We start from the raw sequence: 26,521 nt of genomic DNA, 5'->3' as shown, positions 1-26,521 counted from the left end.
CTAAGGAGTTAGACAAAGTGAAAATATTCAACAATGTTATGTTTTAAAATATAATTAATTTGGAATGTTACGAGATATTGAACAATTTTTAAAATATACATAAAGGAATGAACATATAGTTGGAGATTTTTTAAATTCAAAATTGTAAATATATTTGAATGGAAGATACGACAGTGCACAATATTGTACTCACACATTAATAACATTGACAACTAATGATTGAACCAGTCACTGTTCAAACTCGTCAAATGGGTGTCAGCACACCATCATTTACGTGCCTCCGATTAACCCCAGATAAAAGCCAGATGTTCTAGTAGGCTTTTCCTGTTTTACCTTCTAGCGCTCACACTGAATGCTACGCTGCAGTGAAAGCAAGACTTAAATCTTTGGCCCTCATTTCAAAAAGTGTATTGTCATTTTGATTCGTGTCTTCTGGCTTTCGGCGGCCAGGCTGCTACTTATCACTTTGTCGCATTTAGAGAAGGACAAGAGCAAACCTTGACACATAAAGATTGAATCACGCTCACACAAAGGCATCCTCCTGTTGCCTAGCAACCAGTCACGATTACCACCACCGTCTCTGGCCTTCGGTAGGTGCTCAGAAACAGCACGAACAAAACACATCTCTCATGTAGCATCGTAACAGTGAGTTAGCGGCTAAAGTTAGCCTCCAATAACAGCTCTGCAAACAAACGTACCACGATGAGGGCCCACCGGGGATGGTAGTCACGATTACCTCTTACACAAGCAATGAAACAGCTCTCATACACAATAACTGTTTTGTCCCTAAACAAGAGTACTACTAGTTTAAGTAACCGTAATATTAGTAAATGTATAGAGGTAACATAAGTAATCGTACTGTAAGTAATAGTAGTAGTTTTACTATTAGACAAACTGTAAAAGGGGAAATAGTTGTAGTAGCCGTAAGCTAAGCAATCGTAAGATAAGTAGTTGTAGAAATAGTAGTAGCAGTAATGGTACTCGTAGTCAAATAAGAGACAGGAGTAAAATAATTAGCGCTGCTATAAGTAGTGACGTAAGTACGGTAATATTTATTATATATATATATATATATATATATATATATAGTAATTTATAAATTGAAAAAAATCGATAGTTGTCGTAAAAGTAGTACTGTACTGGTATTTAAAAAAGTGAGAGTAGGAAATGTGCACAAGAGCACGTATGTGCCAGTAATCCCAGTAACTGAGATGAATTGAAGCCACCTTACCTGTTGAAGCATAAACGTCGTGCAGGTGACGTGGCGCCTCGCAATCGAGCAATGTTGCTCACGTTCACATTTTCGTTTCACAAGACGTCAAACTCGGCCAGTGGTTAAGATTCAATCGTCTCTGACGCAATACTAATTGTCGACACGTACACGTGATTGATAACGTGATCTGTGATTTGGTTGAGACATCATTGATTTAACTGATTTTTATTTTGTCAACTACCAATTCAAAACTAAAGTCAAAGTCAACAACATCCTCCATTGTTACGAGAGGCTTGCGCCACGTGAGCGCTCCGCCATGTTGTGGCAGGTGGCGTCCACTCCTACGCGTGGCCGGCCGCAGATGGCGACAACACTTGCGACAAGAACAGCACACACACCAGCTGGGATTTGTCTGTGTGTTTTTATAAAGTCAACACAAAATGAAAACAATGAAAAGTCCGGTGGTCAGTCTGTTGGGGAAAAAAAACATCAAAGACGCACACGCCAAATTTATCTTAGCATCCATGCTAACTTCAGCGTTGCAGAATGCAGTGGAACCTCAAATGGTGAAGGACCTCTCCCGACGCGCATACCCGAGATGATTTTTGGCGAGAGAAGTGGGGTGCACCCAAGACTGGTCACCAGCCAATGGATAAACAACCACTCACAGTCAACCCTTTGGACAATTTGGAGTCTGTAATTTTAAAAAAAGAGGACTTTTGAGAAGTTAAGCGGTACACACCCTGGACTGATCATCGGCCATTCGCAAGGAACATATGGACGAACGACCATTCACATTTAGACCATTTTGAATCTGATGACTTTGGCAAAAGAAGCATGATGCACCTTGGACTGGTCACCGATTATTTTCAGGGCACATACAGACAAACGACAGTCACATTCACACCTATGGGCAATTTAGTCTTATGGATCAATTTATTAATTTATAACTAAGGATTTATGGCAAGAGAAACGGGATACACCTTGGATTGGTCGGCAGTCAATCTCAGGGCACACATATACAAATGGCCACTCACACTCACCCCCTTGTACAATTTAGAGACCTTAATTAACCTTAAAATAATGTTGAGAGACGTGTGATGCACCCGGGACTGGTCGCTGTCCTGACATCATTTCCTATGAGAAAAACATTACTTTGATGTGGCGTTTGACCTTAGAGACTCCACTGTACGTGGCATCATAGCGACTGTACGCCGAGGACGATCTGGCGGCCGTGCCCTTGACATGGACGCTCGCGTGTCTGCAACGTGACCAGTGTCCGAGCGTCTCACACACATACACACACGTTAATTGACGTAGTAGAGCCAGTAGACAACGTTAAAGAAGGAGAAGGAGAAGGGAAAGATGAAGCGGGACCACCGGTCAATGGCATTGACGTCCGTCAGGTCGGGGATTTTAATCTTCAATTGTGACGATCGCCTTCTCAGTCGGCTCCTCCTCCCGTCCGGGCCGGGGGGACGCGCAGCCCGCCCGCCGCGCCTGTACTGGACTCCGGAGGAGTTGTCCAGCGGGACGGGGGTGGAGTTTGCCGTGGCATCGTACAGGCTGCTGGTGGTGCTGCTGCGGGTGCTGCTGGTGGTGACGGTGTGGACGCCCACCTCGTTGCGGATCTCCAGTGTTGTCAGCAAGATGTTGCCCTGACATTCGGCCTGGGGAGGAACACACCAAAATTGCCCTCAAACTTGGATAAGACTATATCTACTTATCTATCTACCTACCTACCTACCCAGTCTATCTAGCTAGCTAGCTAGCACTGTAAGATAGACAGATAGCTAGCTAGCTATAGCTAGTCCGTCTATCAATTTATAAAACAGATAGCTAGCTAGCTATAGCTATCCAGCTATCTTATCTCTCCCTAGCTAGAAAGCTATCTTGTCTGTCTGTCTAGCTAGCCGAATTATCAACCTATTTTATGTAGCTAGCTAGCTATAAATGTTACGCCATCTCATCTTGTTTTCTATCCATCCATCCGTTTAATGGCAGAGGTCTTCACCTTGGGGCGGTCAAAAGAGCCGCGGTCATTGTTGGCCTTCTGCGCCCGCTCGGCCAGCTTCTTCTGCATGCGCGGACCGCGCCCGAAGAAGATGTAGTTGACGAAGGCGTACTCCAGCAGGGCCAGGAAGACGAAGACGAAGCAGCCCATCAGGTACATGTCGATGGCCTTGACGTATGGGATCTTGGGCAGCGTCTCCCTCAGGTGCGTGTTGATGGTGGTCATGGTCAGGACCGTGGTGATGCCTGCCAACGCAAACGGGGTCCCGATGAGCTGGCCAGACTCTTCCTTACTGCTGCTTTTACCAGCGCTAATTCGAGACATGCTAACAATGCGGAGAAGCTAATATGTTCCTTACGTGTGTTTTAAAGCGACTGTTTTGCCAGTGTTGCTTCTCTACACGATTATAACAATCTAATTGTTACTTACTGCTTTATTAGTGCTGCTTGAAGATGTGTCATAAAGCAGATTTGTCCAACTATTCCTTCCTATGCTTTAACCAATCCATTTTTTCTTTTCTCATTGCTGCTTCGCCACTTGTTCAACTGCAGACTCGTGGTGTTCGTACCGGGCTATGAAGTAATCTAAAAATATATCGATGCACCATTTTAGAAATGTTTCTCTGCGTCTCCTGCCTAGACCGCGACTCCATTTCTGCGTCTGGAGTGCCGTTGTGTTCGTGGGCCCAAAATGTAGCGCTTGAACAGTGTGTGAGGGGGTGGGAGCGGAGAGCCGTGTGGGTCCATGCCATCGATTCCCACTTGAGAGCCAAGAACAAGAACAGCGGCGCGAGATTGACACAGATGAAAGCCGCAGTACGAATGAATGATTAAAGAAAACCGATTTGGAGCAGCTCTGTAATGCCGGAGTGGCCGGCGACATCTTTTGTGTTTTCACCTTCCGCTGTAGCACTAATGTTGTCGTTCTGACGTTTTTAGGCAGACGATCACCGTTCGCGTATCGCATGCGCGCTCATTCAGTTTGAAAGCGTTGACCTAATGCGACTCTGGCGGCCGAGGCGTCGTAGTTGATCCAGAAGGAGACCCAGGACAGGATGGTGATCAGGATGGAGGGCATATACGTCTGCAGGATGAAGTAGCCGATGTTCCTTTTCAGCTTGAAGCTCAAAGACAGTCGAGGGTAGGCACCTGCACACACACGCAGCGCGGCTCCCTTTACGTATGACAATCCTCCCCACTAAAAAATAATTACAGATTAAAATTTTGTATTTTCAAGCGTTTACCAGTGGAAAAGACCACGTTCCTGGAAACCAGCTTGTAGTCCACGATGGAGAACTGCGGGAGCTCGATGCGCGTCACCCCCGTCACGGCCGTGTCGCCTCCTTTCCAGTAGAATTCGATGTCATCCGTCGTGTATCCGTCTGTCACATGCGTGGGGGAGGAGGGGGGGGACAAAAAAAAAAAAGCAACATCAAGACAATGCTCTTTTTTTTTTTTTAAACAACATTTATACCATGTACTCGGGCGTAATGATTAAAAAAAAAATTGAATGCGTTTCACAAACACAATATTCATTCATTCATTCATCTTCCGAGCCGCTTGATCCTCACTAGGGTCGCGGGGGGTGCTGGAGCCTATCCCAGCTGTCTTCGGGCAGCAGGCGGGGGACACCCCGAATCGGTTGCCAGCCAATCGCAGGGCACACAGAAACGAACAACCATTCGCACTCACACTCACACCTAGGGACAATTTAGAGTGTTCAATCAGCCTGCCACGCATGTTTTTGGAATGTGGGAGGAAACCGGAGCACCCGGAGAAAACCCACGCAGGCCCGGGGAGAACATGCAAACTCCACACAGGGAGGCCGGAGCAGGAATCGAACCCGGTACCTCTGCGCTGTGAAGCCGACGTGCTAGCCACTGGACTACCGTGTCGCCTTACATCAATATTGTGTTTGTAATTTAATATGCAATTTTTTTGACTTTTTAAAAAATTATTAATTCGATTACTTAATCAGTTCGACCATGATTCACTTAAAATGACATTGTTGACTCCCGGCGCGGCGTGCATGGCTTTTCTGCATCACACGACCGGCCGGTCGGTTGGTTTTTATTGAACAGGGCGGTGAACTTGCGAACGAATCGCGCGCAATGCATTTTACGTTTGCCGGAGGGGCCTGCGACCGGGCTAACAAAAAAAAAAGGGGGGGCTGATTTACAAGCCCCGCCAGCGCTGACTGCAGCACATGTAAATCTTACACGCTTTCACACGTGATTCCACATGAATGGCGAGCGCAGGGGCACATATCATCAAGACTAATGAGGGTGCGCATGTGTGTGTGTGTGTGTGTGTTTGTGTGTGTGTGTGTGTGTGTGAACTCACAGCTCTCAATCTCCAATGTACAGTTCTGTTCATCCAGCGGGTATCGCCTCAGGTCCATCATGCAGGCGGCCGTCGTCGTGATTCTGAGTCCAAAGGCCAGCCCCCCCCCGCCATACCCCCAGGCCCCAATAAAAAAAAAAAAAAAAAAAGCATTTATTGGTTAGTGTCAATGGTGCATTGCAGTATAAAGAGGAAATACTGTTGAGTAAAAGAGCAGATGTACAGGATTACGGTATACACTGCAAAAAAAAAAAAAAGTTGATTTGTTGGTGACTGTGCAGCAGTGCAAAAGGTGACGTTGACATTCACAGACTGAGCGATGGGGGCCGGGGGGGTGGGGGGCAATGAGACCGAACTGGACTCTCGCAAACAATTTACAGTCGGTGGGTGATTCACACCAGGCCACATAAACTGTCGTGCATTTTTTTATATCAAAAGAAATTAATTGTTTACGTGACCTTTACCGTAGCAATGACGTGACGCAATCATTTTTGTTTCTGGCATTTCAAAAATGTGCACCTAAGCAGAAAATCTAAAATCTCCCGGAAACGTCAGTAAATCAGGCCCTCACATGCCCACGCGTGGCACCCCCCCCCCCCCCCCCCCCCGTGTAACCGAAAAGGTATCAAACCCGACGAAAGCGGCGCCGCTTTACCTGAGGCCGTAGAGGACGGTGCCGTCCGGGTGCAGCCGGATCATTCGGTTCTTGACGGTGACGCCGTGCACGAAAGACTTCTTGTCATTGAGGAAGTAGGTGTCGGGCACCCACAGCTGGTCCGCCACCCGATTATCCAAAGTGAGGTTGAGGGGAATGCCCAAGTAGGCCAGCCGCTTGTCCCGCCAGTACTGCTGGAAGTACATGGTCAGCGTGTAGTCCTGCAGAGAGGGAGAATTGCGCGCAGCTAGCATTAGCGATACTACCGCGGTAGACGTTCACATTGCTCGTCGTGGTTTCGCGCGGCCTATCAAATGGAAAGACGGGAGCGTGACATTTCATACCCGTCACCAGACAAATGGAAATCCTGTTTGGGCTCCCGTATTATTATTTTTTTTTACAGGAAGACTTTGTGAAAGGCTTTGATGGATGGATTGATAGATCCTTATAGATGGCCGGATCAATAATTAATAAAGGCCCTCATTGACTCATTGGCTGCATTCCACCACTGATCCAGCGTAAACACAAAAGCTTTTGCAGCCTTTTAATGGAGCCGACCGGACTCGATTCTGCTGACTAATATTGTCTTAAATAAATAAGCAGGTCACAGGAAATAAACAAACCTCCGCTTCAGTGACTCTTTAGGTTGGGAACGAGCGTGCATGTGTGTTCAGCATGCTGTGCCGTGTACGGGGCGGTCTTGGCCGCATGACCCCGCCCGTGTAGGAAGGTTGGAATGGCGATCTGTTGGCAGGCCCGACTGCGACCCATCTAAACTAATAAATATTACTCGTACACTCGCCGCCGTGCGAAAGTGCTGACCTGACGCAGATGAGATGATGGAAATGCAGTTTTTTGTTTTGTTTTTTTAAGACTGCCGCAATGTGTAGCAACCGCAACATTCTCTGCGTTAGGAGTGAATTACTGTACACTCGCAGAGGGAACTGATTTCTTGCTGCGGATTTCATGTGAATGGTCCGACTGTTCGTCTACAGGAAGCGCATAAGCGAAAGGACATACCATTACTTTCCCCACTCCCCGTATGCTTTAAACATATCAAGACACGCTTTTTAACGCAGTCCTTATTTTCACTCTCTCTGCGCCAGGAAATGGGAGACAATCATCTGACATCACTTTGAGGCAATGAAAAGCAGACTCTCTCTCAGTTCTCCAAAAAAAAAAAAAAAAAGAGACAAAGCATTTTTGCTTCAAGTTTGGTCACTGCCCGGTGAAGTAAAACTGACAAATGAAACAAAACAGAATCAAACACTGTATATTGAAACGGTAAAATGTTCAAGCAAACCATAGAACTTCATCTAATAATAGTCTGCTAGCTTAATGCTAAGTGCTAGCCACAACAATGAACCGCGATACAATGGCCGTTTACTGTACTTTCTTTTTAAAGTTAGCTATGAATATCTATACATATATAATATATATATCTAAAAGCGGCAGTGGTGCAGAGGAGAGCTGCTGACGAGAATCGACAAGACGAGATGAAAAGTGAGAGTGAGAGTGAGATGAAAAGCAGGTGTTGTTTTGAGACGCGATGTCCGCCCACATGCAGCAGCACCGGCGGAGTGGGTCGGCTGAATCAGCTTTTTACACAACAACGCAAACTCCCACCGCACGGAAGCGGCTCGGTGTCTGGATCGCCAAGCGTTTGAAATCTTTCGGCATCTTCACGTTGCGAACTCTTGCTGTATCCGGAACCTGACCGGCCTGACGGGCTTCAATGACATATAGTCGTACCTCGATTTCCTTTCGAGATCTGAAGCTTGGTTTCACATTCATCACACAGCAATTCATATTTTAACTCGCGACACAAAACAAAACAAAACAACAAAAAAATCCACCAAGTGGCGGATCATATTGGGGAAAAACGTATATTTTGACAAGGAAGCACTCAAGTCCAGATGCTCACTTTTGGATCTGTGTGGGTGCTGATTGTTGTCAGACAATTTGGACCTTGGGGGAGAGACAAAGACAGGTTTTCACTCTCTGATAAATGAGGCCACGTGGGAAGACGGCAGCGCCTTGCCATCCCGGGGCAAAGACACGTGTCAGACGTGAGACCTGTCACGCTAACACCTGCCTATCTCCTGGGGATGGCAGAGAGGAGCTCAAGTGGAGTGAAAGGCTCCAACCCAGACACAAAGGGAGGGTGGTTAAGGTTCAATAGAGACTTCCCCAGTGGAATTAGTGTGTGCCATGTTGTTCAACAAACCAGATGTTGAATTCATGGGGCAGTAATAAAAACGGGCTCATTAGAAATGTTTTATTTATATTATATATATGTATATATATTTTTTGCATGTAACTTACCATATTCACTTCGGAGACCATGTCTATGCTCGCCACGTCTATGCTCATGCCAACAGCCACAGGGGCACCTTAAAAAATAACATAACCAAGTGTGTATGTTATCGCATACCAATTAATATAATTATTATAATTACTCGTGAATTATTCTTACCTCCAAAGTCTGGCCTGAGACGAATGTCGTATCCTTTTAAAAGTTTGTCCACCGTGTCTTTGACGAAAGACATGTTGCCAGGCTCTTTGACGCTTAAAAGAGAAAATGGCGGCCATGTTAAAAATATTGGAATATTCCTAAAGTTGAAGAAGAAGAAGCAGACGAATACAAAGCAGTAGAAGAAGTTATCCTTGGCGCCAAGAAGCTCACCTGGCGCATGCGCACATCGCGGCCATGACCAGCGGCCAGCAGTGCCGCCAGAACGCCGCCCGGGCGACCGTCATGCTCCCGGTTAAGGTGAGCTATGTGGCGGGGTGCAAGTCAGCGCTTCGCGCCGTCGCCTCGCGGCGGCGGTCGGTCGGTCGTTCCCTGCCTTCCCTCCCCGCTTCCTTCCCACTCTTCCTCTCTCTCTCTCCCCGTCGATATCCGCCTAAGTCAGGTGAGACTTCACCCACACGACGACACCCGCTTGAACGCGCCATCAATCCGCCGCGTGACGTCCCACGCAGTACCTCTTGCTCCTTTTTAGCATCTTGTCACGTCAAATCACGTCCTAGCGTGCTTTAGATTCATTTCTGTGCACGTGAAGCGCTAATGAGAGCCAGGGCTGGGCCAGCTGGGGGTTCCAGCTGCCAGTAGTGGGAAATAACCAAGTACAAGCAAGTACTGCATTTATTTTTCTTGATGACTCGACTCTTACACCCTCCATTTGAAATTTCTACTTTCTCCACAATACTTGGTCCAAATACGTTTTTCATCCACAGTGCAAAAAAAAAAATGTCATTCGAGAAAGTTAACCGAGTCTCTGATCTTGATCACTTGAGATATTTGGGGACTTCTGTGGCATATAGAAATAGGGACAGCGGTGCCACGGAGAACCGTGAATCAAGAAGTATTATTGACAACGGCAACACTTGGTGAAGCAAGATATTCCCTATCCGTGACCATGGACTTGGTATCAGTAGTGATAAGAAAACAACTTCAGATGTCAAAAATAGTCAGATCTGCAAAAAAAAGCTGTGGTGTTTGTTGTTGTTGTTATTAATAGCTATTTGAGCTTTTTGTGTGTGTGTGTGTTTTAGTTTGCAATGTTAGCTAAGGAGGTACATGTTTTGACAACATTAACATCTGAGCCAATGGTAAAAAATATAAAACAAATATCATCTTGCCAAATTATCTGAACTATAAAACAGAGTTAAAAAAAAGCTTATTTAATACAAAACAGAATTTGTGCTTTTTGGGGGTCAGGGGGTTGTTTCTTAAGGCAATTTTCTGCTCAAAAGAAAGCCAGTCGACATAAAATGACACTCACCTGGTATCGTAGATGGCATGAAGCTTTTTGTTGCCATCAACGGCGTTCCTGTAAATAAAATAAAAAAAATACAGTTGGAACCTGTTCAGAAACGGATTCCAATTTACGATGTAAAATATTCATATTGATATCAAATAGCCTCCTGAAACAGTGCAAAGACAGATGGCGTGTGGGGCCACGCAACTAGGGACAGGGATCAAAGTAAATTGCGAGCTTGTTTTTGAAGGGGGGGGGGAAAAAAAGCATGTAAAGCGAGTTGACAGCCTCCCCAAAAATATCATTGCCCTGATCGATTCAGGTGGTTCGTTTGCCTTTAATTTAGCAAAAGCCGACGCTGTGAGCACAAACATCGCAATTTCAAGGTAGGGGGGAATAATGTAATTGTAAAAATGTTCTGAATCGTTCCGCTCTTCCCGCATCGCAAGGCGCCACCTGTATTCATTCAAGTACAATTTCTTGCCACTGAAATTTCAACACGTCACCCAACTACAAACCATCATCGTTCGTATTATTTGTGGAACATAGCTGTCAGAAGCGGGGTAACGATAAGAAATAGATCCAGTCGTCTTATTCAACCTCTCTCTCTCTTGCTCTCTCGCTCTCTCCGTTCCTCTCTCTCTCTCGCCCCCCCCCTCCCTCCAAGCATCTTCACCCCTCCGCCACTGCGCACATCCACCAGTGCTGCTTCCCGCCCTCTCCTCTCGTCCTCTCATTTGCCTCCTCATCATATTTTATACCTTTTTTTTTTCCGCCCCTTGTTTTTCCGCGACGCCGAAGCCGGAATGATGCTGATGCTTTTCTAATTATTTTTCTATTTGAACGCCACGTCTTTTTTCGGGGGGAGGGGGGTTCTTTTTTTCAACCCCCTATCCTCCTCATCCACCAGATCGTTGACGGCAAATTTGGAGTGCCGCTCCGGGAGAGGCTGCTGACGGGCAACGCTGGAGGACGGGAGGGAGTCGTCGTCGTCGTCTTCTTGAAGGTAAGGGGTCGGGGGGGGGGGGGGGGGGGGTTGGACTTGGTGTGGGGGTTGGGGGGTGGAGTGCTGTTTTACTGTGTGGAGAGGCTCATGTGTGGTGCAGGGATGCAGGTGGAACACTTCCAGTCGGTTGTGTTGTTTTTAACCAGTTCAATTCATGTAGCTTACGAACTGAAATATTACAATCAATAAACACTTGAATTCATACATGTAGAAAAAATAAATACTAAATCATGAAATAACCAATGATAAATAATCATTAAAGAAATGCGACATTTAACCCAAAATATAGAATATTCATATCACAATCACATCACACTGATTGGAAAATATTGAATCGTAACAAGACCAGAATAAATATTAAATAACAAACTAAAGAACCTTGAAGATTTTCACTTCTTAAACAGCAGTGGGACAAAATAGAAATACCCAAAATTTATATTGAATAATAAATACAACGTGGAAATATAATTTGAAAACTAATTACTGCAACAGTAGAAGTATAAAGAATACCTCAAATAAATAATATGACTCAATAACGATTAAAACACAAAAGAATGCACATTGCAAAATGAAACGCATTTAAAATTAATACAATAATAAGTACCTATTTAAATATGAAATGCATATAAATATATAAATATAAAAAGACAACATGTGAAACCATTCAAATGAATACATAAGGAAAATAAAACTACCAAAAATATTGATGACAATGGATACCAACAATGAAAATATCTTTGGCACCGTTTTTAATCAACATAATGATAACACATAACACCAAAATTGGTGCAAAAAAAAACAAAAAAATGACCAGCTTCTTTCTGACTGTTTCTGTCACAAAGAAGCACAGCGATGTCGGCAATGGCAGAGCACTTGACAGCGCTTGTGCTCGTCTCCGTTTTTTTGGAGCACAACTCCTAACGTACCCTTGTTTCGCTCGAGATGATCAGGAGTGCATTTTGGCCGCAGGAATGGGCGATGGAATGCACCGCAGCTTTGCAATGAGACGCACGTGGCTCTGCTTCTTGCTCGCCAGTCTCACCTGCCGCCCGTGGTGAGTGTTTCGCACCACCATCATCATCATCATCATCGCCGTCACATGTGATGAAGATAATACTCGTTTTTTGACATATGCTTGTCGTCGTCCAGCCTCCAGCAGGAGGCGACGGGAACGCCCACCGAGGCAGAATTAATTAACAACATCACCGTGTTCACGCGTATCCTGGACGGACTGCTGGACGGCTACGACAACAGGCTGCGCCCCGGATTGGGAGGTAACAAATTATATTCACAGTACACGCATTAAATAATAATACAGTGGGGCCTCGATGGGTGAATAATTTTTTTTTTTCTATAGCAAATCAATTTTCCCCATTGGAATGAATTGGACTGCCATTTATCCATTCGCAATTTTCTTTTTGACATTTTTGCAAAAGAAAAATATCACTGTGTAGTGAAATATGAAACTGAATAGAAAGAAAGTGGTTTAATGAACTGTTATTAAAAAGTAAGTAAAAAAATGAAAGGAACACACGCACACTTGCGTTGATGCGCCTTGATTGGGGGCCCTGTGAATGACAAAGTTAGGTCCGCCCCCTTGTGATTATGTTCCCTTTGTATTTGCTTATTTCGCTGTTGTCGCGTTCAATAGATGACTGAAAGTGCTTCGGTGAATTTGGCTCTACTTTATTTTTTCACTTAAGTCCATAGGTGTCAAAGAATTTCTGATTTCTCAAGAATCTGACTGTTGAAAATGTTTTTTTAACCTAATTTAGAGAAAATACTACTCCGAGATCACTTTTTAAAATGTTTTTTTTTTCATTAAAATATTCAAATTCACACAAAAAAATTATCCTAATTACTTGCCTCTCTAAAAATGCCAAAAAAAGGTCATTCCTTTCTAAATGTTCACAAATGTTGTCTCCCACTCCAATTCCAAATGTGAATTGTCTTCAATCATCTGCTCTCTCCAATCCAACAGAAAAGGTGACAGAGATCAAAACCAACATTTTTGTCACCAGCTTCGGTCCTGTTTCGGACACGGAAATGGTAAGGCTTCAACATAACGTTACTCAAAAGCTACAAGAGCTAATGAAACAATCCATTGCAATCAATTTCCAGAGCAAAATCCTCTCGTTTGAATTTGACAAAAGTATGAGCCCTGGAATTTGCCCGAAATGGCTGTTTCAAACCAAAATGGCCGACTTCCTGTTCAGTTTTGTGCACAAAGCTTTTATGTAGGCCCCGTTATGTCCACCCAATTTCACAATATACCCAAGGAGTTTTTTGAGAAATGGTCGATTTAAAAAAAAAATGGCCTGTTCAATTTCAGGAGTACACCATCGACGTGTTCTTCCGCCAGAGCTGGAAAGACGAGCGTCTGTGCTTCGAAGGCCCCATGAAGATGCTGCCACTCAACAACCTTCTAGCCAGCAACATCTGGACGCCTGACACCTTCTTCCTGAATGGAAAGAAGTCCATTGCGCACAACATGACCACGCCCAACAAGCTCCTGAGGCTGCAGGACGACGGCACGCTGCTCTACACCATGAGGTACCTGACAGGCCGTTTACTTGATGACACACTCACCATTCGTGATACTTTGATTTAGAAATCCCCCAATTTGATTTTTTTTTTTCCAAAATGAATGTCCGTCCTTTGATTGATTTTTGCTGTGAGTTGTGAGACCATATTTTACTCGCACGTGAGCTCAGACATCTTTTTGTGCTGCCAATAGCCAATTTGGTGAGTTGAGGTGGTTCATTTAGACAAAAGTAGTTTTTTTCTGCCATCACGTGGCATCTACAAGCGCTTAGTGTACACTATGCGCCTTTTTTGGGGAGCTTGTCGATTACTCTCAAACCTAAAAGGGGTTGTAATGCCTCTTGATGTCACAAGGTGGCAGCAAACCTTATTTCACCCCACAACTCCCAATTAAACAAGGCTGATGTGGAACTAAATGTAGTTCCTTGGCCCACGATGCCATGAAAAGGGGGTAAAAATGATCTTATTAGACACGGCTTTGGCCTGAGCACAAAAACAGAGAAAAGGAGTGGCAGAGTTTTGAGCAAATAACGGCGCATGGGTTACCCACCAAAAGTGGGTCCACCCATAAGCTGATATTCTCATTTCACGGACTGGGCCGGTCCCGTATCCCAAAAAAAAGATAACTAATGAAAACTATTTTTAAACATAAAAAGTGACAGTGGACAGTTTTATTCATTTTGATGTTTTTACAAAACAAGATATGTTCTGCTTCTGCAGCATCGCAGTATTTTTGTCACATTTCCATGATGACATTACAATTGCGTCCACACGGTGGGAGTAGCAGTCTTCATCAGGACTCCGGCCTCAATGACTTTTATAAGACTTAATGGACTAATCCTCCGTTTTAATCACACACATTTTCTATATTTCGTGCACGGATTGATTTCCATTGTTTTTTTTTTTCAGACTGACCATATCTGCAGAGTGCCCCATGCAACTGGAGGACTTCCCCATGGACGCGCATGCCTGTCCTCTTAAGTTTGGAAGCTGTAAGTATAACCCGAGGCGCTTCTTTTGTGACGTACAGGAAGCAGCGCCGGTCCTTAAGCTTTTGGGATTAATCACGAGGGGCTTCCCTGCAGGAGGAAGACGGTTGTGCCCGCTGTATGCCAAAAGTCACTTAGGTTAATCGCAAGGTAGACTTAAATACACACCACTCTGAATCGAACGCTCACAGGTCAGTTTATTAGGTAAGCCTACGACGGCCTTCACCAATCTGTCTTTTTTTTTTTTTTTTTCTCAACTAACCCCCCTGCGGATAGCGTGAGTCCACGTTATTTTCTGCTCGTTTAGCTTGGTTATGCAAAAGAATTAGAGGAGGAAGCTGACGGAATAATCAAATTATGGAACAACACAAAATGCTAACTTCTGAGCTGCTTTGGGTTTTTAGGAAAGCCTTTTTAAAAATATATTAATAAAAAAAATATATATTTTTTTAAAAAAGGGGCTTTTGTGTGATTTGCCGGGGCCTTGGATGCTATCAGCGTCGTATCCGGTTTCTGCGACTCCATTAACCCGAGCTAATCCTTTGACCTCCGTGGATGGCGCCTCCCTGGTTGGCCCGCTTTTCCCGTACATGTTTATGTACTCCAGGCTCTCACTCAACGCTGCAATGGTTCTGTTCTTGCACACATTAATCACCTCTCATGCTCTCGTGAAGTTAATATCGCTAGCTCGGCATTCGCTAGTTTCGCAAATGGGAAGCTGACATACTCTGGTTTAAACCGTTTATTATGTTTTTGTTCTTTTTAAAGAGATATGCTCGTGTTAAAAAAAAATCGCCATGAGCCATGCTCAAATTACAAATTATGTTCAATTTTCTAACTTTAACTTTTCACGGTTGTTGATGCCCAACCAAAAAGATTTGGAAGGACGATTTTTACCCTATTAGACAAAAAAGGCTGCCACCTGACTAAACGAAGCGCCTTCCCTCTCGTCCAAATGCCACAGATAGTCCCCAAGCAGTATATTTTTAAACTAGACATGGTTTGGGCTGCCTCACAGTGCAGAGGTGCAGGGTTTGATTCCGGCTCCGGGCTCTCTGTGTGGAGTTTGCATGTTCTCCCCGTGCCTGCGTGGGTTTTCTCTGGGTGCTGCGGTTTCCTCCCACATTCCAAAAACATGCACGGCAGCCTCATGGAACAGTTAATGTTGTCCTTAGGGGAGCTTGTGAGTGAGAATGGTTGTTTGTCTCTTTGTGCCCTTTGCGATTGGCTGGCAACTCGTTCAGGGTGTCCTCCGCCTGAAAAATTGGTCTGAACGGAAAAAAACGGTGACTGAGCAGTAATCTGTTCCTGGTATTTGCAATATCAATCACTGCTGTATTTGTTTGCATAGCAACAGCTAGAATGTTCGTATTTTTCATCATCATCTCTTTTGAAATATCGCAGTCCCTGACTAATCCAGACTAATATTTAGCTTTCTCTCTGCTCAGGTTACGCTCATGCTAAACGTTAGCATACTCGCGTCAAAGAAGGAGTTCAAACAGACAATGGACGGGCTGGTTACAAGACACCCTAATGTTGTTGCGGCTGGTCAGGGACAATAATCCCGGCGGGGCTGAAGTCAATCTGGGGATATTGAAGACAATCTGTGAAGTCTTCTGACACCACAGTTGTGGGATTAGTGCTCGTAGATTGGACCGCGGAGTGCCACACAAACACACACACACACAGATTTAGTAACGGGGTTATACTTTGCGATTGGTTTTCCCCTCGCAAACTGTAGCTTCTATCGCACATAGTTTCCGCAAAAAAATTGGTGTGACAGAAGGCCCAGTATTTGCCAACTACAGAACCTACCACACAGCAAGACATTGCACGCTTTCCCCCGCAGGGCATCATCTGATTACGTGTCTCGTGACCTGAAAGTCTAATGCGTAAGAATAGAAAAGATCGCGGTTGATATCATGCAAGTAGCTTCAACTGAAAGGGGGTAAATTCCCCACTATCGTTATTTTAAACAGAGTCATCGTTTATTCTGATCATGTTTTGTGAGCGGACTTCATTCTTCAGGCAGGCTTTTTTTTTTTTTCGCCGGGAGAAGTAATTGTCAGGTGGTCAACCTCACATTGCGTTGCATGGGGATGGGGGGGTCATTTTTTATCCCGTCAATGTCCCATGCCCTGTTTGCTTAGCGCCTCCTTCCGATTCTCCATTCAAAGCACCAATTCAGCATTTTACATTTGAACATAAATTAGCTGCGGGAGAACGTCGTGTACAACGGCCCCCGTGTCTGCAACCAGCGTGTTGTCAAACACATTAAAAAAATGATCGCAATGATCCAACAAATGGTTTTGCTTGTTTTCAACCTCTTTGAGGAATTTGACGCGTGATTTTTTTTTCTTCCTTTTTTTAAAAATGTCTGGAACTCTTAATGAGCAGTTTGTGAGCTCAAGCAGCTGAAGCTAAATCAAGGGAGTCAAAACACAACATTGTGTGAGAGGACATTTTGTCCATTTTTCGGAGTTCGTAAAGGAGAATGTTTTTCAAAACTTCCGCTTTGTGATGTGCTTTTGCCATCCAAAGTGGCGGCGGTGGTGTTGTTGTTGTTGTTTTACTAAAAGCTAGCAGCCAAAATGACATCTGGCTGCGAGCGATGTGACTTCCAGGCAGCCCAGGTGGCTATAAAGAAGGACGCTTGTCCGACCAGCGTGAAGACACGCAGATTAACTTTGAACACTTGTCACTGGTATGATTGTAGTCAAAGGTTGAAAGAGCACAAATTGAATAGAAAAGTCACGCAACCTGTCGTTTACAAAACTCTATCATCCACAAATTGTATGCATTTACACGTATGCGCCAAAAGCTTTCCTTCAAAGTTACTGACAATAAAATGGCCGACTTTCCATTTATGCAGAAAAAGAATTGCGTAACAAAACAAATGTAAACTGTGTTATACGTCTGTAAAATATTTTATTGTACTAATATACAATATCTTAAATGGTATTATTTACAATAATGGCAGGCCTTGACTCAATTGTCCCAAATTACCATGACAACGGAAATGTTTTGCTCCCTCAGACGCATACCCGGTCTCGGAGGTGGTCTACACGTGGGATAAGGGGGCAGCCAAGTCGGTGGTGGTCGGCGAGGAGGGCTCCAGGCTCAACCAGTACCACCTGATTGGTCAGACGGCCGGCACTGAGGACATCTCCACCAGCAGAGGTTAACCCACGCTTCTTCCATTAAACATCGATAATTTTATATGTACATTATGGGCTAACCGTCGGGGTGTGTATGCCTTAGCTCCCTCTGTTATGCGCAGAAGAAGAAAAAAAATCTCCACTGGGCTTTTTTTGTGCTCATTATTGCTCTGGCGCCCTCTGGTGGCATCCTAATGTCAAAGGCGGATGCCGAAGTTAGCTTCTTTTCAACACGGTGTGTGTAATAATAGCAACTTCTGCCCTTCAACACGGTGGAAGATTCTAATTGATCTTCCTTCGCATTTTGAGTACTCGGGTCCGCTGTCTTGATATTTCCTAGCATAACAGATGCTAGCATGATAGCATTTGATCGAGGGTTGACGTGCTAGCGCCAGCGTTAGCCATGTCCGACCCTCGGCATAGGACTCAAGTCAAAATCAGCCAAGTAAAATATGAATGGACTATGCCCATAATGAATCCTCTAAAAAAAAAGATAGTCGTCCAAAGACGGTTGTTCAACGCTCACGCAAGACAGTTTTAGCTCACGACGCTGACATTGAATGAAGATTTACATAACTACCATCGATACTTGTTTGAGGTAGCAGCTAACGCAAATAAGCATTTCCAAAGCGCCTGTGGAGGAGCAACTGTACAACCTTTGCTACCCCGCAGACACTTTTAGAGGCAAATGTTTGCGAATCAAGCCTGAGAGTGACAGCAAGTACATCACACGGATTTGGGAAGGCCTCCCTCCCACACACTGCCAGCTGTATCCCTCCCCCCCAACCCTTTCCAAGTCCCACACTTGCATATCGTCCCAGCTATTGGTTGTGCAGGGTTAATCCTCACGCGGTGTCCCTCAGTCAGTTGTGCTTTTATCAAGTGACGTCATCACCAGCGGGATTGGCCGCAGTGGCAGTGCCATGTCAGGGCGAGGAGGGGGGGCCGAGTGGCATCTGCTCTATTCTCTTGTGTAACATGGCGTTCATGATGTCAAACCTTTGTTGCCACCTTGCTATACTGGCTGTCAGCATGTGAAGCAGTCTACCCTGTCTCAGCTGTCCAACGAGGTGGAGGGATGTTCAAAGGTCCTATTACGGGTCCAAACAGGTTGCCGGGCTGCTGGAGGTTAGCATGTTTAACATTTGTGCAATTGCCATTGGAAATAGGGTGTGCACATGCGCCGCAATTTGAAATAATACTGTACTAAAGGGCATGATGAAAAACCCTGATCACGCTGCCTCAGTAATTGTTTCTAGCAATATTGTATGTTAGCGTATCAACTGTTAGCATGTTATCATTCTCCTTTCCCAGAAGGCTTTGAGTTCATGAGCTGTTCTTAAAGCCCCCCCCCGACCCCTCAAAAAAAGTCAGAAAAAATTGCACTGTATTAAAAAAAAAGTAATATACAGCAATGACATAATTAAATCAAATATGAAGATTTAAACAGGTTTGTCACTCAAATTCAATGGAATTGTCTGTCTCCATGTGTTATTTTGCTATATAGTTTTTGCAAAAATTTTATGACGCTGTCATTGTGTGAACACTCAAGACTCCAAACCAAACAAAGTGTGTGGTCACACACTCTTTTTGAAGTAGATAAACAATCTCTCCTATTCATTCATGGTTTATTTTAGCACAAGTCTAACTCACAACTTTTACATTCAGTAAATCTGTCATTGTCTCCTGTAATATAAATTCCTTTATTGCTTGTGTTCGTTAAAAAAAAACACATATTAAATCCCAATGACAATATTGAGGCAAATAAAATCTCAATTAGTTTATTTTGCCGCAGTTAAGGACATGCAGTGGATGCTCCGTTCAATAGGATTCACTCTGGATCACAGCAACATGAAAGTAAGTGTAAAATCCTGCGCCACTGACGGCGGTGGAAATCCCACCGTGACGCCAAATGCTTCCTTCTTTAAGACAGACGGAGCCTCCAGACTTAATTAGCGGGGCTAATCTGAGGTACGAACCCTCTTTAAACGGGCCGGGAATAGCTTGCATTGGACACGGGTGACCCTTGACCTGGTGCGTTAAGCCCACACCGAATAACGCAGACAAACGAATGCGCGTGTTCCCCAACAAGCGCAGAACGGGCCGGTACAGACGCCCACGCTTACTCACCAGTTGACCAGCATTGCCGCGTTGTTCTCTGCGATGAAGGGCAGCTCGCCGCAGACGCTCCAAAATCCAAACGTTAAAGTCCACCAAAGCCGCATTTTTTTTTTTTTGGTCTTCTTTATTTTTATTTTTCCACACCTGCCCATCCACGTCGGGGAGAAACAAAACCCCAAAAACAGGGTCAAACATGAGCGGCGGCGGGGCGACGCCGGCGCCACCGAGCTCGTCTGACGGATGCTCGTCCGTTGGCCGTGGGCATGACGGATGCTTGTCAGAACGTCGTCCAAACTTTTCCCCACGGATGTCCCGCGGCTGCCGGCACCCTCTAGCCGTCGCTCCGCCTCTGCCGCCTTAGTGGTGTCCCGGCTCAGGAGACAATGTGCCAATCCAGAGAACACACACACAGACGCACACAGGATGCAGATTGTGACGAGGGATTAGTGAGAGAGGGAGAAAAAAAAATCGGATTTTGCCAGGAGAACGCGGCAGTCATCTGTGGATTTTTTTTTTTTCCACGGGAGAGGAAATAAAATGCAATCTCCCGTTGGTTAACAGGATGATGATGATGATGATGATGATGACTCACCCGGCAACCCATTTATTTGGCTTTCACATGACAAATATGAGTGGGATCACACTCCCTGATTCCAGGAAAATTGAAAGAACAAGAGAGACAAGCAGCTTTTTTTTCCCCCCTTTAATGGCAACAGTTGATCACAATATCTATTTTGGATGAGACGGCCAAAATAGCAAATCGCCATTTCACGTTAATATTTTGATATCTGCTAGTATCCGGGGGATTGCGGCGCCATGTCAACGAGCAGGAATCCTGTTTGTCTTTGACTAATACCCTAAACAACATGTCTGAGTTCTAAGGGCAAGAATCCTGTTTATCTGATGACCACAACGAGATGGGTGCGCTCAAAGGGTCAATAATCCTTCCTATCGTGATTACCCGTAATACCCAAAACAAGAATCCAGTATATCGTCACTGACACCCAAAACACAAAGGCCAAGGTAAAGCAGTGGTTCTCACATTTTTATTTTATTTTATTTTTTTTTACACCAAGAACCACCTAAAAAAATTAATTTAACTCCCTAAGTACCACCATCATGACCAACATAAAAATCCGGTCGCGTAGTTGGCCCAAATGTTCAATCAAACACAAGGCGGGTTTTATTTCTTAAAAGTATATTTCATGTTATCGTCATCCACCGTAACATTTACAGTGCACTAAAATAAATGTATTGCGTAAAAATGCGTTGAAAAAAACATATACCGACATATACAGTATATTTTAAACAAAATTATTCATTCATTCATTCATTCATCTTCCGAACCGCTTGATCCTCACTACGGTCGCAGGGCGTGCTGGAGCCTATCCCAGCTGTCTTCGGGCAGAAGGCGGGGGACACCCTGAATCGGTTGCCAGCCAATCGCAGGGCACACAGAAACGAACAACCATTCGCACTCACACTCACACCTAGGGACAATTTAGAGCGTCCAATCAGCCTGCCATGCATGTTTTTGGAATGTGGGAGGAAACCGGAGCACCCGGAGAAAACCCACGCAGGCCCGGGGAGAACATGCACAAACTCCACACAGGGAGGCCGGAGCTGGAATCGAACCCAGTACCTCTGCACTGTGAAGCCGACGTGCTAACCACTGGACTACCGGGCTGCACTAAACAAAATTATTAAAGATTAAATGCAAAATGATTAAACTTAAATGTTACACACAACCGAACTGTACTTAGGCAGTGATTCTTTAGTGTGCCACTAGAGGGAGCCTGCGTACCACTGGACGTACGGTAGCACACCTTGCACTTAAATTTAATACCCGTGCTCTTGTCCAGCATCTTGCCCGATTGTGACTGAATATCTGTTGTGTTTTTGTCAGGTCAGTACACGGTGATGATGGCTCACTTCTACCTGAAAAGGAAGATCGGCTACTTCGTCATCCAGACGTACATGCCGTGCTTCATGACCGTCATCCTGTCGCAGGTCTCCTTCTGGCTCAACCGTGAGTCCGTGCCCGCGCGCACCGTCTTCGGTAAGATGCGCCCACCCTCTTGTCTTTTTTTTTGCCTTGTGTTGCGAGCCAACATTTTAGTGACCAGGGGGGAGCTTCAGATACGCTGCCGCTTGAGTGAGTTGAAACGAAATGGAGGAGAAAAAAGTATTGTGATGCCCTCGCGTGTGGGCAAGGCGAGCCACCGTCCGACACGTTCAGTCAAACGGTCAAATGTGATAACTCGTGCTCAGACACTCACACGCAGGCTCGCTGTAATTTGCTTTTTAGAGCTGCTCTTCACGTCTGTATTGATCGATCAAAAAGGTCGCGGTTCCCGCCCACGCAGGTGTGACCACGGTGTTGACCATGACCACGCTCAGCATCAGCGCCCGCAACTCGCTGCCCAAAGTGGCCTACGCCACCGCCATGGACTGGTTCATCGCTGTGTGCTACGCCTTCGTCTTCTCCGCCCTCATCGAGTTTGCCACGGTCAACTACTTTACCAAGCGCAGCTGGGCCTGGGATGGCAAGAAGGCCATGGAGGCCCAACAGCCCAAAGTCAGTAGGCCTTCCAATTATTATAAACACAGTCAAAGCAAAATCTGTGCTATTTTATACACTGTATATTTATAGTGATTTTTATTTATTTCTACACACGGATTGACATCACTGCAGTCGCACTCACAACTGTGATGGGTAAAGTTCTCGACACCCACGTCACTCACCAGGCCCAGCCCCGGCCTTTAAAAGCCCGACGCACTCAGTCACATATACTCCAGTAGAACATGTCAATGGTCAACCAAAGTGAATAAAAAGAATGCGCCTCACATGTACGTTACTGTGTTCCAAAATGCTAACTTTTATCCAATAAGTTGATCAATCGATTGGGAAATTGCTTGATTCTAAAAAGATTCAAAAGCTGTAGCCCTCATGCCCGAGCGAACTGTGTGGAGGTAACAAAGACAGTTCTCCAGACGGTTTCCCTGTAAACACCATCCATCCATTATCTACCGCTTATCCGGGGCCGGGTCGCGGGGGCAACAGCTTTAGCAGGGAAGCCCAGACTTCCCTCTCCCTAGCTACTTCTTCCAGCTCTCCCCGGGGGATCCCGAGTCGTTCCCAGGCAAGCTGGGTGACATAGTCTCTCCAGCGTGTCCTGGGTCTTCCTCGGGGTCTCCTCCCGGTGGGACATGACCGGAACACCTCACCGGGGAGGCGCTCAGGAGGCATCCAAATCAGATGCCCAAGCCACCTCATCTGGCTCCTCTCGATGTGGAGGAGAAGCGGCCGTGACATTAAAAAAAACACATTTTTGACATGTACAGTTTCAAAGTTTCAGAACTGCGTAATGTATTTCCTTCCGCCAGCGTAAGGACCCCTTGGCGCTGTCCAAGAAACCCAACAACGCCTGCGCGGCCGGCGTCAACTACACGGCCAACCTGACCAAGGATGCGTCCGTGTCCACCATTTCCAACAGCACGTCCGTGCAGCTCAAGGCGGCCCCCGAGGCCAAGGGCGCCGACCCCAAGAAGACGTACAACAGTGTCAGTAAGATCGACAAGATGTCCCGCATTGTGTTCCCCGTGCTGTTCGGCACCTTCAACTTGGTCTACTGGGCCACTTATCTCAACCGGGAGCCCGTCATCAAGGGAGCCGTTTAGATGGAACTTAAGGCGCAAAAGCCAGCAAGCACTTAACGTTCCAAAATGTCGCCGTCTTGTTTTCATTTGAGGTAATTTCATTGCATGTTGCTTCTGCTACACCTAAACTTTCCTTCGTTGCCATGTTTTTCCACATTTTAAGTGTTTGGATTTGATTGTCCTTCTCTCCGGAAAAAGGGACAGGAGGCATCGTGCCGCAGTACAGCGAGGTTAATTGTTAGCTGGGAAAAATACCTGACGGATTTCGTCAAATTGGTAGCAAATATGAACCAGTTACGCTGAGTGATGCTCAATTGTAAACATTTTGGATTTTTTTTTTTGTTGTCATTTTGTGTGGCCAGAGTATAGTGGCAAAATTGTACAATTTGCTGTAAAATTACAAACTAATAACTACGCAATTTTCCATTAGCAATGTGGAATTTGTAAAACATGTCTATTAAGACCCACAAAACACATCGACAGGAAAGAAAACATTTCCGTTTGAAGCGGCTATGTTGGGGTCACTTTCAAAGGTCGGTTAAAAAATAGGAAACAAACTCAACACGTTTGGGAAGTCAGCCCCCGAAGCCATTTTGACCTAACCACAGGGACATTGGTAGCTGTGTCTATCAAGAGTGGATCCACAAAAAAAAAGACTCAAGAAACCATGCCGGAAAAGACATCGGAAGTCAGACGTTTTGGTTTAAAGCAGCCGTCATTTTCAGCGGGTTATAAAAATGGGACACCACAGTTTTGAAAATTCTATCACTTAGCAACCCCAAACATTTGGAACCAATTCCATCAAGAATAGTTCCATAAGAAAAGTCTTAAGAAACCAGACACAGGAAGTCGGCCGTTTTGATTTGGACCAACCATTTTTGACTATTTTCTGGAGTCAATGAAACGTATTAAACTAACTCCTTAACTTGAAAATTCAGCTGCTGGAGCTAATTCCACTTAACGAAAAAAAAAAACTTCTATCAAAAATAGACACACAAAGAGTCTCAAGAAACCCCACCTGAAACCACACAGGAAGTCAGACATTTTGGTTTGAAATGGCCATTTTGGGTCAGGTTTGCCCTATTTCCAGATGTGTCTTCAAAAACAAATTTGAACTCTCAATTTTCAAACTGTTTTTTCATTGAGCGCAGCATGGCAGCAAGGCCAAATGCTATGCAAAAAGTTGTGATTCTTTTTGTTCTTGGCCCACAGCAGCTTGTGTATAGCTTTTTTGAATGTTTTTTTTGTACAAATGTGGACATGTCGCAAAGCCATGCCAGCCAACGTGTGATGCCTTCAGAGTGCTCTTGGCGCACTCATAAATGTTTGGATTTTTTTTTTGGCACCCTCCCCCTCTGAAAATGTACTTTATTCTTATTTTATTGCAACTTCTTTTTCCAGGAAAAAAAATCAACGAGGAATAGAACACATTTCTTGCAAAAACATCAGTTTTTTTCAGGTAATGTAACTTTTTTTTCTCCAAAAATGTCGATTTTTTTTTTTTTGTTCTATGTAATTGAATTACATTTTTCTGCATAAATATAGATGAAATCTAATGAGTAACTTGTTATGCTGTCTCAATTATATAGTACTTTTACCTTACTTTCAATTTGGATTTTGGTGTGCTCAATTTGTGTTTAGCTCTCATAAATTTCTGCCTTCATTTTCTTTTTGGTGTGGCTTTAATGCTCGTCGTCTTTAATGCTCTTTGGTACTTTATTCTTCCTATCCACGTCGTCGTGTTTTTTTAAATGCCTTTTTTCCTGCAAAAAAAATGTATTATTTATGTATACCTGTATTTCCATTTATTTAGCAGCAGCACCACAACACTAGTATCGGATTCGTTTTGATTGAATACAGTGACGCCTTTGAACGACTTTAGTGTGGTTTTTATGAGTTTTGAAAAAAACCTTCCATGTATTTGTTTCTGTCTCCTGAGAATTCTGAAATATGAATGCAATGTATATGCCTCCTGAGTGGCCTGTCACCATTTTAAAAGAAACTTTTTCGGAGCACATGGATGTATGATACTTATCACATGAAAGTGCATTTTTAATATGGGCTGTTCTTCAAGTGCAAATAACTGAAGCAATAAATAATGCTTTCTCGGAAAAAAAACCCCTAAAAAAAAAAAGAACAACCATCATTCGAGTGTTAGGATTCTTTTTCTTGGCGGGAAAAAAAATCCCTTATCCTCAAAAATCTTTTTAAACAAAATAATCAACGGATTTATCATTATTAAAATAATTGGCAGTTTGCAGCCCTCCGGTTTTGATTCTTTTTTTAAATGCTGTTCCCTCCAAACTATATGAATTTCTTGTACAATTGTGGCCTTTTTAAAACGAATTGTTGTGAAAGCGCAATATAAATCTCGTATTGTATTCTTACGCTCGAGTTTTTTTTTCTCTCAGCAACATCAGACGAGTCCAAAGCCATGTACTGTTTATAGGTACACTGGCCCCCTCTAGTGGTACACGAAGGAATCACTTAATTACATTTCAATCTGTGTGTAAGGTTAGCCTTTTTTATTTCTCAAATTCGTGTACATGTTTCAAGTACGGCTACGTCGTATTTACTTTATTTAATTAATTAATTAATTTTAATTTTATTCATATTGGGCATCAATTATGCGCATCTTTTCGCTATTTGAGGTCCCGACCGGTCCCTTTACCCAGCAAATAGTGCTACACAGAACATGTTTTTCTTTTTTAATTTTTCCATACAGTTTTAATGTTCAAACTGCATACAATGATGTATTTTGAGGCGCTACATGCTATAAAAGTTTGAGAACCACTGCTAAGTGAGACCCGTGGTGGAAATAGCGCATGACGATATTAAAGATGGATCAAATCACTATATTCAAAGTTGCATTTCTCCACATGAAGCTTAATCTTCCTTAATGGAACAACAAGCCGGCGGCACGTGCTTGATTACACACGGCACGCACATGTCGGGTCGGCAGTTAGCGCACATATAAATCCATCTTTCAACATCTGGCTCACATCTGCTTGCGGAGGATTTAGCTGCATTTAAGTTGCTTTTTGCATCCTCGGCG

At 44.4% G+C, this 26,521-nt stretch overlaps 2 protein-coding genes across 4 annotated transcripts; one reads left to right on the top strand and one right to left on the bottom strand.

The window, feature by feature from the left end:
• Positions 1-1,615: 1,615 nt before the first annotated feature.
• gabrb3 (gamma-aminobutyric acid type A receptor subunit beta3) lies at positions 1,616-21,115 on the bottom strand. Of its 2 annotated transcripts, XM_052073737.1 has the most exons (10): positions 19,816-21,115; positions 10,013-10,060; positions 8,701-8,792; positions 8,550-8,617; positions 6,225-6,445; positions 5,570-5,652; positions 4,471-4,608; positions 4,223-4,375; positions 3,228-3,472; positions 1,616-2,883 (listed from the first exon to the last, which is right to left on the bottom strand). In XM_052073737.1, exons 1-10 carry the CDS (start codon positions 19,956-19,958, stop codon positions 2,521-2,523), a joined length of 1,554 nt encoding a protein of 517 aa, XP_051929697.1. In that variant the 5' UTR covers positions 19,959-21,115; the 3' UTR covers positions 1,616-2,520. The 2 variants fall into 2 exon arrangements, with proteins under 2 accessions (XP_051929697.1, XP_051929698.1); XM_052073738.1 differs by lacking the exons at positions 10,013-10,060; positions 19,816-21,115 and adding an exon at positions 8,911-9,716.
• On the top strand, positions 8,935-25,612 carry gabra5 (gamma-aminobutyric acid type A receptor subunit alpha5). Of its 2 annotated transcripts, XM_052073742.1 has the most exons (11): positions 8,935-8,997; positions 10,899-10,994; positions 11,945-12,048; positions 12,144-12,268; positions 12,976-13,043; positions 13,327-13,547; positions 14,448-14,530; positions 17,564-17,707; positions 21,713-21,865; positions 22,173-22,384; positions 23,194-25,612. In XM_052073742.1, the coding sequence occupies exons 1-11, from the start codon at positions 8,935-8,937 to the stop codon at positions 23,485-23,487; spliced, it is 1,563 nt and encodes a 520-aa protein (XP_051929702.1). In that variant the 3' UTR covers positions 23,488-25,612. The 2 variants fall into 2 exon arrangements, with proteins under 2 accessions (XP_051929702.1, XP_051929701.1); XM_052073741.1 differs by lacking the exon at positions 8,935-8,997 and having other exon boundaries at positions 10,853-10,994; positions 11,964-12,048.
• Positions 25,613-26,521: the final 909 nt, after the last annotated feature.

The sequence above is a fragment of the Hippocampus zosterae genome, chromosome 8 (assembly GCF_025434085.1).
Source record: "Hippocampus zosterae strain Florida chromosome 8, ASM2543408v3, whole genome shotgun sequence".
NCBI classification, from domain to species: Eukaryota; Metazoa; Chordata; class Actinopteri; order Syngnathiformes; family Syngnathidae; genus Hippocampus; species Hippocampus zosterae.
The sequence above is the reverse complement of the archived record's forward strand: the minus strand, read 5'-3'. Positions and strand labels throughout refer to the sequence as shown.

What these genes read in the sequence shown, in the direction of transcription:
- gabrb3 (XM_052073737.1), bottom strand. Translation starts at nt 19,958, where the DNA reads ATGGGCAGGTGTGGAAAAATAAAAATAAAGAAGACCAAAAAAAAAAAA. An exon ending in ACCGTCCTCTACGGCCTCAG is followed by an intron (nt 5,653 to 6,224) that starts GTAAAGCGGCGC and finishes CTTTGGACTCAG; the next exon opens with AATCACGACGACGGCCGCCT. An exon ending in TACATTGGAGATTGAGAGCT is followed by an intron (nt 4,609 to 5,569) that starts GTGAGTTCACAC and finishes CGCATGTGACAG; the next exon opens with ACGGATACACGACGGATGAC.
- gabra5 (XM_052073742.1), top strand. Translation starts at nt 8,935, where the DNA reads ATGACCAGCGGCCAGCAGTGCCGCCAGAACGCCGCCCGGGCGACCGTC. An exon ending in CTGTTTCGGACACGGAAATG is followed by an intron (nt 13,044 to 13,326) that starts GTAAGGCTTCAA and finishes GTTCAATTTCAG; the next exon opens with GAGTACACCATCGACGTGTT. An exon ending in GCCCGCGCGCACCGTCTTCG is followed by an intron (nt 21,866 to 22,172) that starts GTAAGATGCGCC and finishes CCGCCCACGCAG; the next exon opens with GTGTGACCACGGTGTTGACC.